Raw genomic sequence first — 13,743 nt, 5'->3', positions numbered from 1 at the left:
TTTAGACAAAGAAAAGCGTCTTTATATTAAACACGGTGCACTCTTGACCTTGGAAATAGTGGCTCATTGCTTTAGTTTGATAATAGTTAAGATATTGATGTTAAGCGACCTCAGAAAAAGCATCTGATTAATCCAAATGACTGCTGAGTATTTAGATCTGAATAACAATACTATTGTCTTTCAATTTAAAATTATTATTAATTCCCAGAGGATGAATCCAACTAGCCTCTAGATCCAGTCAGGACTATTCTACAATGTGTAATAATCCCATTTGAACACAAGAAATATAAGATCTAATAGGCAGATTGTACATTCATGCTCCTCAGAGGATGAACCATGTGTTCCTGTTCTAGGTAAAGTTGCAGGAATACTGTCGGTAAACCACATGCATGCTGTTCATTTTGTAAAATGTGTGTTATTGGCTTCAGTGTACTTGTTTTTACTAACTATTCTCCTGTACCCTCTTCAACAAGAGACACATGCAGACAATAGCAGCTTCATGAAGAAACTGACTGATACATCTTAGAGATATGGACAGGATAACTCCGCCAATTTTACACGTTAAGTGAATTTATGAGTTTTAGTTTGGAGCTTGAACTTATAACAGGAAGTGTGTGTGACCAACTTTGGCCGTGGAGTTTAAATGTGTGGACAATAACCAAACGGGAGTGTCTGACAAAACTGGCTTGCATAGTGGGAGGATATCTTTTAAAACATAATATCATCTTGGCTCAGTCCATACAAATCCCTGTTTTTGACCCGTTAGTGTTGAGGATAAGGAAACTAATCCCCATGTGTCTCGAGTTATGTGTGGATGCTTGCGTTTTCAGAACATGCTTGCACAAAGTCTACAATCAGAACCATTAGATTTCAGCTTTCTTTATTTCCCCGTACATTCAGAGTTAACAGGAGTCCATGATGCGCCTCATGGAGCTGAACCTCGTCATGTTGCTCGTCCCCATCTCTCTGAGGTTCCTGTACTCTCCGGGCTTCAGGTACATCATCTTGCCTCTGTAGTTGGGCTGCTCGAACATCAGCCAGTGGCCCTCCATCACGTTGCTGGACTGGCACTCGTTCATGCGGAAACGATCCTGCATGTTGTCACAGTCGTCCATCAGCTCGTGCATCTGGCCTCCGAAGTTCTCCTTCTCGTAGATCTTCATCCTGAAGGTTCCCTTGTGCTGTAGGGGGAGATACGTCAAGACCATCAGGGCATTAAAGCATCCACGTGTTAATGCCCTTATCTCAAGAAAACAACCTGTTATCGTGGAAAAACCCACTGTGATGGTTGATACAACACCATTGTAACAGCACTGGTTCTGGGCCTAAGTACTGGGAATCTTAAGAGACGTTACAATATTCATTTTGTTATTTTAAAGACTCACAAAATGGGTTTTCAAATACCATTAATGGCAGCCATGTTCCCATCAAATGTGCAGGCTTCCTCAGCAAAGGCAACCTGAGTTTAGAATATTTTACGACAGATTTCCTGCAAGCATTTAGCTTAACTTTAACCTGTGCTGTCGACCAATAGAAATGCTGATGATAGTCCAATATCAGCTCAGCCAATTTACAAAGTTCTTTTTGTTGCAAGTCATTGTAATTTGTGGCCGACTTATTGCAGCTGAGAGCGATAAACCTACCGTGGGGATCATGCGACTGGACCTGATGCAGTCGCTCATAGTCATGCCCATCAGGCGCTGGTTGTCAGGGTACTCGCCCCTCCTCACCAGCATCTGTTGACCCATGAAGTTGGGCTTCTCGTAGACCATGAAGAGGCCGCTCTCCACCCTGCAGGAGTTGCACCTGCTCAGGTAGGAGGTGAGCTCAGGGCAGTCGTTGCTGGTCTCATAGGAGCGACCCTGGAAGTTCTTCTCCTCATAGAATGTGATCTGCAAACAACAATGTGGACCTGAGTCTCCAGGTGACACCTCTTCCATGTTTCTGTGATGTGTGGAAAGCTTCACTTACCCTGCCCACGTCCATGATTATTGTGTGCTAATTTCAGATGTGCTGCTTCAACATCGGCCCGTTTGCCTTTTTATACATCGCCCGGCCGTAGCATTTCCACATGGCTTGTGCTGAAACCTTTGAGTCATCACTCTATATTGTGGCTCTGCGCAGCACCATAGGGTGGCAGATTGCACTGTATGTCAGATTCTGCAACAGTTATTGTGAATACTGGGTTTATATGTGCTTCTAGAAACTTCAACTATTTATTCATGTGCGTTCCTTAAGAGGTGAACAACTATTAAATACAACTACATTTAACATAATAACTATTCAGGTGGGCTGTTCAAAATAAAAGCAAGGCCACGTGAACTTAGTGTTGAATCATGAGTGGTCTGCAGCTGATACTGTATATAAAAGTGGCGCTGGGTTGTTATTATTTGCTAAAACTAAAAGCGTAACCATGGGCAGAGTAAATAATATCACGTTTGTATCATTGGTGCAGTAAAAGTCACTAATCTAACTTTGCATGCATGTTTTTTGTTTGCAGATTATTTTCTATGAAGAAAGGAACTTCCAGGGTCGTTCCCACGAGTGCAGCAGCGACTGCACCGACATCCACGTGCACCTGAACCGCTGCAACTCCTGCAGGGTGGACAACGGCTGCTTCGTGGTGTACGACCGCCACAACTACATGGGCAATCAGGTGTTCTTGGAGAGAGGGGAGTACTCCGACTTTCAGCGCATGGGAAGCATGATGGGAATGCAGGGCACGGCTGTGATGGATAACATCCTCTCCTGTCGCATGATCCCCGCGGTAAGATGTTCGAAGAGAAGTTTAAACCAAATATGAAGATGGCAAGCTACTCAAGAAAGGTCGTTTAGAAAAGCATTGTATTTATATGCTCTCCTTGTTTTTCTCCAACAGCACAGGGGCCCCTTCAGGATGAGGATCTACGAAAGGGAGAACTACAGAGGCCAGATGCACGAGCTGATTGACGACATCGAGTCTCTGCAGGATCGTTTCCTCATGTCTGACTGCCAGTCCTGCCAAGTGATGGACGGCCACTGGCTGATGTTCGAGCAGCCCAACTTCGGAGGCAAGATGCTGTACGTGAGGCCCGGAGAGTACAGGAGCCTCAGAGACTCTGCAGCAAGCAACACGTCCAGAATCAGCTCCATCAGGCGCATAGTGGACACGTGCTGATTGTTGTGTGATTAAAGAAACTGTGGGTGAAGAATAAAAAACATATTTTGAAGTATCTCTCTGCTGTTTTGTAGTTTACTTTATGTGGAGTCAGACTACATACTTTGCTAGTGATTCTTGAATAAAGATTTATCTTAAAGGCAGTTAGAAAACATTTCATACCTCTTTGATTCCACACTAAAAAGCATTTTTAAATAATGTTAATATTACTATTTATTACATGGCTTAGTTGAATACTCGATTCTGATTGGTCAATTCAGAACACGTGACACGTTGTTAATCCAGTAGAACAGACCGCTGTCAAGCACTTATTGACCGTTGTTAAGGACGCTCACATCTGCACAAACAAGTCAGTTCGATTTAACTGGATACAGTTTGGCCGAAAAGCAGAAGTAACGGGGCAGAAACCCTCCTGTTTACGCAACGGTCCAGACGTTTTTCTTAGCTGAAGAAATACGATAATTTTTAAGTCAATAAAGTCATTTCAATTAATATTGGGAGTTGGGTCGTTAGCTTGTTTAGTATATGGGCGTGTAGTCGCGTCGGGCTCCCTGATGAGCCTGTCGCGTGTTCTTTTCCCCGTAATGACCGCCTCGCTGCACATTATCCTTACGTAGTGCAGTGCCCGGTTCAAACTGGCCTGTTCATAATTGGCCAATAGTTGGACCAATTGCAGCTATTTCAAACCAAGTAAATCACACATAATTCGACAGACATTCGGCCTTAACTTCATTAACATTCAAGTCTCACACACCTCCATGTTAAAGGTTTTAGTGCAGGGGTGACAAACTCAAATACACAGTGGGTCAAAATTTAAAAAATGGGTAGGCTGCTAGTCAAGGGCCGGACTGGTTCAATGTTTATTGCAAAACGTATTGAAATGAACTTATTGCACATATTAAACCTGGAACTAACAAAGCTTCAATTATTGCCTATAAAAACAACAGTAAATAATCAGTTGCATTCTTTTCTTATGGCTCTATCTGCAGTCATTTCTTATGGCTCTATCTGCAGTCATTTCTTATGGCTCTATCTGCAGTCATTTCTTATGGCTCTATCTGCAGAGTCTTTTCTTATGGCTCTATCTGCAGTCATTTCTTATGGCTCTATCTGCAGTCATTTCTTATGATTACATTTTTCCACAGGCCAACAACAGCTTCTAAAAAACAATTTCCCTCAAAGAAAAAACCAAACATGACTTCAGCGGAATATCAAAACAGCGGCCCGGGGTGCAAAACGCATCAATGACAGCGACCCTCTACCACACAAAACAACACCATTTATATAAACACCTATCACGACAGGGCGCCCACAGCCAAGTAGCAATTACAAATGAATTAAGTCGGCACGGCGGCCCGCATTGAAAATAGGCTTGTTTGAGACAAGCAAGACCTGCGCAGACCTGCGCAGTTGCGATCAACGTCTTGCTCGTGCGTTGCATGATGGTTAGTCATTTTGTCCGACTTGCTCTGGAGGCTCGCCCACATGAGACTTTGAAATCTCGCGGGACAAAGACGCCCGCAGCCTTGAGAGCGAGGCGAGGCGAGTTGGCGCAGTTGCTCTCCACGAGCTGCGGAAGCGAAATGCTTGATGGGAAACGGCTCGCTGGTATCTCGAGCTGAGCGCTCATTGGTGGTTTTTACCACGTGCTGCTGATGAAGCTCTCCCATTGGCTGGCAAAAGTTTGTTGTTGTTTTGTGTCAGTTTTACGTCGCCACATCCATTCCCATTTTTCATCATTGTTCCACAATGTTTATCATCATGAAATTAATATCTATATATTTTATACTATACTGCTTACCGTTTTCATACTTTATATATCTTAGCATATTCATACACACTGTTCATACTGCTCTCAGGCTGATATCTAGTGTATTCATCCACACTGTTCATACTGCTCACAGGCTGATATCTAGTGTATTAATACACACTGTTCATACTGCTCACAGGCTGATATCTAGTGTATTCATACACACTGTTCATACTGCTCACAGGCTGATATCTAGTGTATTAATACACACTGTTCATACTGCTCACAGGCTGATATCTAGTGTATTCATACACACTGTTCATACTGCTCACAGGCTGATATCTAGTGTATTAATACACACTGTTCATACTGCTCACAGGCTGATATCTAGTGTATTCATACACACTGTTCATACTGCTCACAGGCTGATATCTAGTGTATTCATACCCCACTGTTCATACTGCTCACAGGCTGATATCTAGTGTATTAATACACACTGTTCATACTGCTCTCAGGCTGATATCTAGTGTATTAATACACACTGTTCATACTGCTCACAGGCTGATATCTAGTGTATTAATACACACTGTTCATACTGCTCTCAGGCTGATATCTAGTGTATTCATACACACTGTTCATACTGCTCTCAGGCTGATATCTAGTGTATTAATACACACTGTTCATACTGCTCACAGGCTGATATCTAGTGTATTCATACAGACTGTTCATACTGCTCTCAGGCTGATATCTAGTGTATTCATACACACTGTTCATACTGCTCTCAGGCTGATATCTAGTGTATTCATACACACTGTTCATACTGCTCTCAGGCTGATATCTAGTGTATTCATACACACTGTTCATACTGCTCACAGGCTGATATCTAGTGTATTAATACACACTGTTCATACTGCTCACAGGCTGATATCTAGTGTATTCATACACACTGTTCATACTGCTCACAGGCTGATATCTAGTGTGTTAATACACACTGTTCATACTGCTCACAGGCTGATATCTAGTGTATTCATACACACTGTTCATACTGCTCTCAGGCTGATATCTAGTGTATTCATACAGACTGTTCATACTGCTCTCAGGCTGATATCTAGTGTATTAATACACACTGTTCATACTGCTCACAGGCTGATATCTAGTGTATTCATACAGACTGTTCATACTGCTCTCAGGCTGATATCTAGTGTATTAATACACACTGTTCATACTGCTCACAGGCTGATATCTAGTGTGTTAATACACACTGTTCATACTGCTCTCAGGCTGATATCTAGTGTATTCATACACACTGTTCATACTGCTCTCAGGCTGATATCTAGTGTATTAATACACACTGTTCATACTGCTCACAGGCTGATATCTAGTGTGTTAATACACACTGTTCATACTGCTCACAGGCTGATATCTAGTGTGTTAATACACACTGTTCATACTGCTCACAGGCTGATATCTAGTGTATTCATACACACTGTTCATACTGCTCTCAGGCTGATATCTAGTGTATTCATACACACTGTTCATACTGCTCTCAGGCTGATATCTAGTGTATTAATACACACTGTTCATACTGCTCTCAGGCTGATATCTAGTGTATTCATACACACTGTTCATACTGCTCTCAGGCTGATATCTAGTGTATTAATACACACTGTTCATACTGCTCACAGGCTGATATCTAGTGTGTTAATACACACTGTTCATACTGCTCACAGGCTGATATCTAGTGTGTTAATACACACTGTTCATACTGCTCACAGGCTGATATCTAGTGTATTCATACAGACTGTTCATACTGCTCACAGGCTGATATCTAGTGTATTCATACACACTGTTCATACTGCTCACAGGCTGATATCTAGTGTATTCATACACACTGTTCATACTGCTCTCAGGCTGATATCTAGTGTATTCATACACACTGTTCATACTGCTCTCAGGCTGATATCTAGTGTATTCATACACACTGTTCATACTGCTCTCAGGCTGATATCTAGTGTATTCATACACACTGTTCATACTGCTCTCAGGCTGATATCTAGTGTATTCATACCACACTGTTTATTCATCATTCAATTCATTCTATATGTTATTCTGTAGATTGTGTACATTACTTTCCACTTCACTGCTTGTTGCACCTGGTTAGAAGCTAAACTGCATTTCGTTGTCTCAGTACCTGTAATCTGTGCAATAACAATAAAGTTTCTCTTTAAGTTAAACCAAATCATTAAAATAAAATCTATTGCAATGTAATGATTTGGTTTAACCTTATTTATTGAATACATCATTTGAAATGGCAAGATTAAATCAATTTCCGCCATTGCAAACCCAGCCAGTCAAGCCGACTCCGAGTCCGAGCTGTCCGACTTAAGACGAGCTTTTTGACACCTCCCCCGGCTGCGATCGGCTACTTTCGAGGCGAGCCGCAATGTGTCTCAAACAAGCCTAATGACTTAGGCCTACCTCTGATGATAAATCACTGAAACACAAAGTCCATCCTCCCGTCCTTTTGGATGAAGCACTTGCAGGTCATGCAGCTGATCCTTTGCCACTCCAGTTTATCATTGGAACTCAATCTTGAAAATGACTCGGTTAATAATTTCGCAACGATGTCATCACTATCACTGAAGTGAGCCATCATGAACGAACTTATGCTAATCATAAATCTATCGATCATAAATCTATCAATTAGATTTATGATTCAGAAATAATAAAAGTAGGGTCGACATGTGGATATTATCCGGCTGAACAAAACGTGCATTTATCTAACAGGTTCGTTTTCCATAGACCTTATTTCAAGCTATTTTCCAAAATCTTCTGGAGAAATCCCGTTGCTTTCTGTCGAGGGAATCCGAGCGAAGCTTACTTCCGGGTTTTAGGACGCGTCACTGCACCACTTGCATAGACCTCACAGCGGGCCGAACTTGTCATAAAGTCCGCGAAAATAAAGCCCGCCCATTTAGAGGGAAGATATGATTGGTCAATTGTACTGTCACTTGACATTACTCTCTCGTTGAGTTACTATAGCGGGCAAGAGTGAACCAACAAGCCCTCCCGTCTTCACATAACTCACAGAGACGGCATTTGACCCTTCACATTCCAACAGAAACTGAACAGGCAGATTCGAAGGATTTATTTCTTTGGAAATATTATTTTAAATACAATTAAATCAAGTTATTTTGGTAAAACTAATGAAAAATGTAACAACAAAATATATAAAAAATATTTTTTTTTAAATGTTTTTTTTTTATGTTTTCAAATATAATTTTTTTGAATATCTTAGGCCCTCACAGACGGCTCGCCACTGCCTGAAAGAAAGAAAAATGTGCAAAAAGTACAGAAGGAAACATTTAAACTGTGCTGCTCTGTGATGCTAGTTCAAGCAGACACTTGGCATCTCATCTTGGGTGCAAGGTCACCAATGTTTGGGCTCAGGCTCTGAGCGGAGGAGACCCTCAGGATGGAGTGAAGGTGTGCTGCAATATACCAGCGGGCCAGATCTAACAGTAATTAGAAATTATCCTGTGGGCTGAAATTAAATCCACCACGGGCCTGATTTGGCCCCCGGGCCTTGAGTTTGACACATGTGTTTTAGTGGATAACCCTTTACCAAAACTCCCAAGAAATGTTCGTCTGCCGTCATTGCAACGGTTCCTAATTCAGTAGATAGCCTAAATCTATAAGATTGCCGACGGCAAAGCAACTTAAAGATCCTGTGACACGGTTTTCCCCCATCATCCAAACCCATCAATTTGAGTACATATTGTCCCCTTGAAAACCGTTACTGAACTGATTTTGGATATTTGTACTTTGATAACCATTAATCCTTCAATGTTGACAATTTTCTGAATCTTCTCGCGGATTCTTCAAGTCCCGCCAAATGATGGGTGACGTCATTGCGGGCACAGCGCTCCAGCTGCACCGTCCAGGATCCCAGCTTCTGCATGTAAACCTTTATATATATACAGTCAGATGTAAACGCACGACGGCGCACACAGCAGCAGCTCAGACAGCGATGACAGGTTCATGTTGAACGTGTCTGAGAGCTCATATGAGGCTGAAGGATCGGTTTATGTTGTATCTGTTAGAAGTTTAGGAATGAGGTGCGTCAATATGGGCGATCATACGGTCATGTAGCCAGTGGTGGAATGGGACTAAAAATCATCCCGGGACTCTCGACCGGCCCACTTCGGTACTGCTAGTAAGTTGTCAACGGGGGGAGTGGGGGATGTGCTAGTGACTTATCCGACCGGCCCACTTCGGTACCGGCCCGATGGCCAGTCCGTCACTGCACCCAGCCCAGCCCACGTAAACTGTCAACGGGGGGGGGGGGCTCGCTGCGGGGAAACGGTGGACCTAGTGTCCCGATCGGAGTGGGAATAATATTAATAATAATCCGTGCATTTTATCCATTAATTTCCCCAACATTGTGGTAAAAAAACACACGTTTAATCCATGTTGTTGGTGTACTACAACTACAAAAAGCATCGGTTTGTTTTCTCATCAGGAAATGCAGACCGGCACAAACAAACGATTTTTAATCATCATCCTCACGATCATTTAATGTATCATATGTTCGCCGAATTGACATGAAAGCACTAATACATGTAGTTTCATCCACAAATATTTCATTGCACAACAGTTGTTGGGATGCTGTCACAGGCTCTTTAAGGTAACATAAAAAACTAGAGATGTCCCGATCCGATCACGTGATCGGGGATCGGAGCCGATCACGTGATTTTCAAAAGATCGGAATCGGGAGAAAAAAATCGGGGATCGGGATTTTTTTTTTTTTTTTTTATAAAATATTTTTATTATTTTATTTTATTTAATGTTACAAAACTAAAATGACCATGTTCACGTCTTAAAGTCATCCTGAGGCCTTAGCTTTGGTTTAAAATGACTCAACATCATGTATGTGCTGCTTCCTTTGGGCTTGTTTAGACCTGGTTGCTTATTCCTCTGAAAGCAACAGAGTGGGCGCAGTGTCTAATAGTAGCAGCAAGCTAACGAGAGGCTACGTTCAGCTGGTGACTCGGGAGTCGGGACAGAGAAAATGTCAGGAGTTTGGAAGTATTATGAAATTGAAAGCGAAGGCAGTGTAACAGCCAGATGCAATGTTTGCAAGCCGGAGGTTCCGCTTGGTGGAAAGAACAGAGCTACGTTCAACACGACCAATCTAATACGCCGCCTGAGAAACAAACACCAACAACAACACGGCGAGTACACAGCGGCCACTCAGGTCACGGCACTGAAACAACCGACACTTTCAGAGGCTTTGAAAAGGAAAGAGAAACTGCCACAGAACAGTGAAAAGGCCAACACAATAACAGCCACGATAGCTGAATTCATCGCGTTGGATGACCAGCCGTTATCTGTTACCTTTTTTTTCTCTTAATGCATTGCATAAAGATCGGATCGGGAAAAATCGGTATCGGCAGATTGTCAAAATCAAATGATCGGAATCGGATCGGGAGCAAAAAAAGATGATCGGGACATCCCTATGAAAAACCTAAAAGGGTCCTTTACAGGGCTGGAGTTTGGTCTGTCCCTTCCGGGCTACTGTAGAAACATGGTGACAGATTAATTGTTCCCAATCTAAGCCAATAAAAAACATGATTCTTAGTTTTAAGTGATTAATAAAAACATTCTTATGAAAATTCCATTCCTGTCAATAAACCCTCCTACATCCGACACACTGGTTCCTTTAATTCAATAGGTTGTATCCCCATGAGAACATGATTGTATGTTATATTCAGTGTCCTGAATTGGATGCTTTCTACCTCCGAGAAGCATGAATGCAGTCAGATAGTATTGTCGTGTTCTGTAAATAACATTTTGCACAAGAGGGCGTTGTGGCTGGAAGATAAGCAGAACCACAACATGCTGGGATTCCTACTTTAGGCACCAATTACTTGTGAAAAAGAAAGATTGTCATTATAGTGGTGGTGATTAAAGAACAATGGAAGATAGTGTAAAAACATTTAAAGATGTGTCACAAGTAAAAATCATGGCAGCAGAAATCCTCAGTGGATTGAACTAAGCTGTGTTTCATGAATTCTACTTTTGTTAAGGAAGAATTGTGTTTCAAATGTTCAAATGTTTTTGATTTTTAGTCAATGCATTTAGTATAACTTTGCCTCGTTTATCCACTGCATACTGTTCCCATATGATACAACTGAAAACAAAAGTAGTGCAATAACTGGAGTTTGCTTTGTGACTGCACCACTACTGTTTAATCCGCGCACAGCTCCGATGTATAATACAGTAGGGACGTCCATGCCGATGAGCTGACTCGAGGTATTTTGTACAATTGAGGGGCAGATTCTTTTGATGTCACATGATGCATAAAAGCCAGCGCGCCAGTGGGTAGAACAACAGAAATCAAAAACCGAGACCATGAGCGGAAAGGTAATGAAGGGAGCGGAACAGCCTGATCTATTCACTGCTAAATGTTATGCTGTATATCCTGCCTGCTATATCTCCAGAACTGTTACAGGAGGTTTTTATTTGTGTAACTTAAATATTATTTTAAGCTGCTTTTGGCTCTTTTCTGCTGTAACAATGTACACATCCCCTCTGTGGGACTAATAATGATTATATGTAGTAAAATATTGTAGTTTCTGCTATGCAACTGTGTGTAAACTGAACAGCACTCACCTTTAGCTTTCAGAGGTAATTACCCAATGTGTGTGTGTGTCTCTCTCTCTTTCTCTCTCTTTCTCTCTCTCTAGATTGTCTTTTTCGAGGGGAGGAACTTCCAGGGTCGCTCCTATGAGTGCATGAGCGACTGCTCCGAGATCTCCTCTCATCTGGGCCGATGCAGCTCCTGCAGGGTGGAGAGCGGGACGTTCATGGTCTACGATCAGCCCAACTTCACGGGCCAGCAGCACCTCCTCACCAGGGGAGAGTACCCCGAGTACCAGAACACCATCGGCTTCAATGAGTGCATTCAGTCCTGCCGCATGGTCCCTGAGGTAAAGCACACTATTACTAACAAAGAACAGACGGAGGCAATCAGTAAAGAAAGAGACATGAGAAATATGTTTTGGTGGTAGTCTTACCCAGAAGCAGATCCGGATCAAATTAAATTCTGTACCTCCAGTAGTGATATTTCCACGATGGGTAAATATGGAAGGACCTGCTTTATCGGGTTGAGATTTTTAGTTTTTTGTCACATTTCCACAAACGCTAGCTGGCTATCGAGCAATGCCTCCAAGAGTTTTTAGAGCAAATGCTGCAATTTAATTCATACAGTTGTCAAAAGGATGACTTGTAACATAATTAAACTGATTATTAGCTTATTTTTTAGCGTGGCAACCAATTAGATTTCTAAATTAAGCTCGTTCCAATTTCCTATCTAGACCTGTAGCTTTTTCTAAATTATCTTTTTAGTTGCATGCTTATATTTCATTTGACATTTCAGGACGAGTAAAAAGGGAAGGAACTGCTAGCTTTATCGGGTTGAGATTTTTTGCTTTTTGTCACATTTCCTCAAACGCTAGCCGGCTATCTAGCAATGCCTCTAAGAATTTTAAGAGAAAATGCTGCAATTTAATTCATAAAGTTGTCAAAAGGATAACATAATTAAACTGATTATTATGTACACACAAACTGGAAGATTGACAATAAAGTTGACTTTGATTATTAGCTTCTTATTTAACGTGGCAACCAATTCGATTTCTAAATTAAGCTCGTTCCAATTTCCTATCTAGACCTGTAGCGTTTTCATACCTATCTTATTAGATCTATGCATATATTTCATTTGACATTGTGTACTTTAACAGCACAAGGGACCCTTCAAGATGAGGATCTACGAGAAGGCGAACTTCGAAGGGCAGATGCAGGAGCTCACCGACGACTGCGACTCCATCCAGGATCAATACCAGATGTCGGACATGCAGTCCTGCAACGTGATGGAGGGATACTGGCTGATGTTCGAGCAGCCAAACTTCGAGGGCAGGATGTCTTATCTGAAGCCGGGAAAGTACAGGAACCTCAAAGAGATAAGCAGCGAAGACATGAAGTTCAACTCCGTCAGACGCATCACAGAATCTGTCTAATCACTTCTAGCTAATAGGTTTTGCAGATGCTTTGCTTTATTAACATTAACAAGATGTGAGAGGCGATACAAAAAGATAAAGAAGCCTTGTTTTTATCCTGAAACTGTGATTTGTGCATTGTTTGCATGTAGTTCCAGTTGTACTGTGCAATCCAGCCACGATGAATTTACCTCTATGCCTGTGTGATGGGCACAATAAAATGACTTGCCGCATAATTATGGTGGATTTCTTTCTGCACACAACTTCCATAAGTCACTATCTGAGTCAAACAGGCATTTTAATTTACCTAAAGTGGACCTTTCATGCTATATTTGAATAATATATTGTCGGGCCACACCTATATAAAACATGTCTACCAAACACATCATGCATTTTAGCCATGCCTCATTTCGCTCTATTTTAGCCCTGTTTTTGCAAGGGCTGATTCTGTGAGAAGTCTTCTTCGCTGCTTTTGTGGCAGACTACAGCGCCACCTACAGGCCTGGTATATGTACTACAGCGTCTCCATCGCTTTCGAGCAGCAATGGCCGTGGCTGTCTCCTCCTGATTGGTGGAGAGTTGGCCATATAGGCGGAGCTCCTCGTTTCTGAGATATTTCAAATCTGTATCAGTCTGTGTCAGATCCGTTGCAGCCCCGTTTTTAGAGATTTGGGTATGGGGGAAAAGAGAGAGGGTTGTGTTTTCTGACACTTTCCTGACACACCGGGGACACATATTCATGTATAAAAGACGTACAAAAGTGCATTTTGCATGATAGG

The 13,743-nt window shown here is 42.0% G+C and overlaps 3 protein-coding genes across 3 annotated transcripts; 2 read left to right on the top strand and 1 right to left on the bottom strand.

The window, feature by feature from the left end:
• Positions 1–488: 488 nt before the first annotated feature.
• On the top strand, positions 489–3,157 carry LOC117457123 (gamma-crystallin M3-like). The gene is made up of 3 exons (XM_034097006.1): positions 489–560; positions 2,501–2,767; positions 2,879–3,157. The coding sequence occupies exons 1-3, from the start codon at positions 531–533 to the stop codon at positions 3,155–3,157; spliced, it is 576 nt and encodes a 191-aa protein (XP_033952897.1). The 5' UTR covers positions 489–530.
• On the bottom strand, positions 903–1,986 carry LOC117457140 (gamma-crystallin M3-like). The gene is made up of 3 exons (XM_034097032.1): positions 1,972–1,986; positions 1,644–1,892; positions 903–1,181 (listed from the first exon to the last, which is right to left on the bottom strand). Exons 1-3 carry the CDS (start codon positions 1,984–1,986, stop codon positions 903–905), a joined length of 543 nt encoding a protein of 180 aa, XP_033952923.1.
• Positions 3,158–11,321: 8,164 nt separating the features above from the next.
• LOC117460509 (gamma-crystallin M3-like) lies at positions 11,322–12,985 on the top strand. The gene is made up of 3 exons (XM_034101966.1): positions 11,322–11,333; positions 11,657–11,899; positions 12,710–12,985. The coding sequence occupies exons 1-3, from the start codon at positions 11,322–11,324 to the stop codon at positions 12,983–12,985; spliced, it is 531 nt and encodes a 176-aa protein (XP_033957857.1).
• The last annotated feature ends 758 nt before the right edge of the window (positions 12,986–13,743 follow it).

The sequence above is a fragment of the Pseudochaenichthys georgianus genome, chromosome 2 (genome assembly GCF_902827115.2).
Source record: "Pseudochaenichthys georgianus chromosome 2, fPseGeo1.2, whole genome shotgun sequence".
NCBI classification, from domain to species: Eukaryota; Metazoa; Chordata; class Actinopteri; order Perciformes; family Channichthyidae; genus Pseudochaenichthys; species Pseudochaenichthys georgianus.
Note: the sequence above shows the minus strand (reverse complement) of the source record. Positions and strands in the feature narration are given on the sequence as shown.

Excerpts from the sequence above, each read along its gene's own strand:
- LOC117457123 (XM_034097006.1), top strand. The coding sequence starts at position 531 with ATGGACAGGATAACTCCGCCAATTTTACAC. Across the intron at positions 561-2,500 it reads TAACTCCGCCAATTTTACAC|ATTATTTTCTATGAAGAAAG; the intron begins GTTAAGTGAATT and ends TTTTGTTTGCAG. Across the intron at positions 2,768-2,878 it reads CCTGTCGCATGATCCCCGCG|CACAGGGGCCCCTTCAGGAT; the intron begins GTAAGATGTTCG and ends TTTCTCCAACAG.
- LOC117457140 (XM_034097032.1), bottom strand. Across the intron at positions 1,182-1,643 it reads CCAGTCGCATGATCCCCACG|CACAAGGGAACCTTCAGGAT; the intron begins GTAGGTTTATCG and ends CTCCCCCTACAG.
- LOC117460509 (XM_034101966.1), top strand. Across the intron at positions 11,900-12,709 it reads CCTGCCGCATGGTCCCTGAG|CACAAGGGACCCTTCAAGAT; the intron begins GTAAAGCACACT and ends GTACTTTAACAG.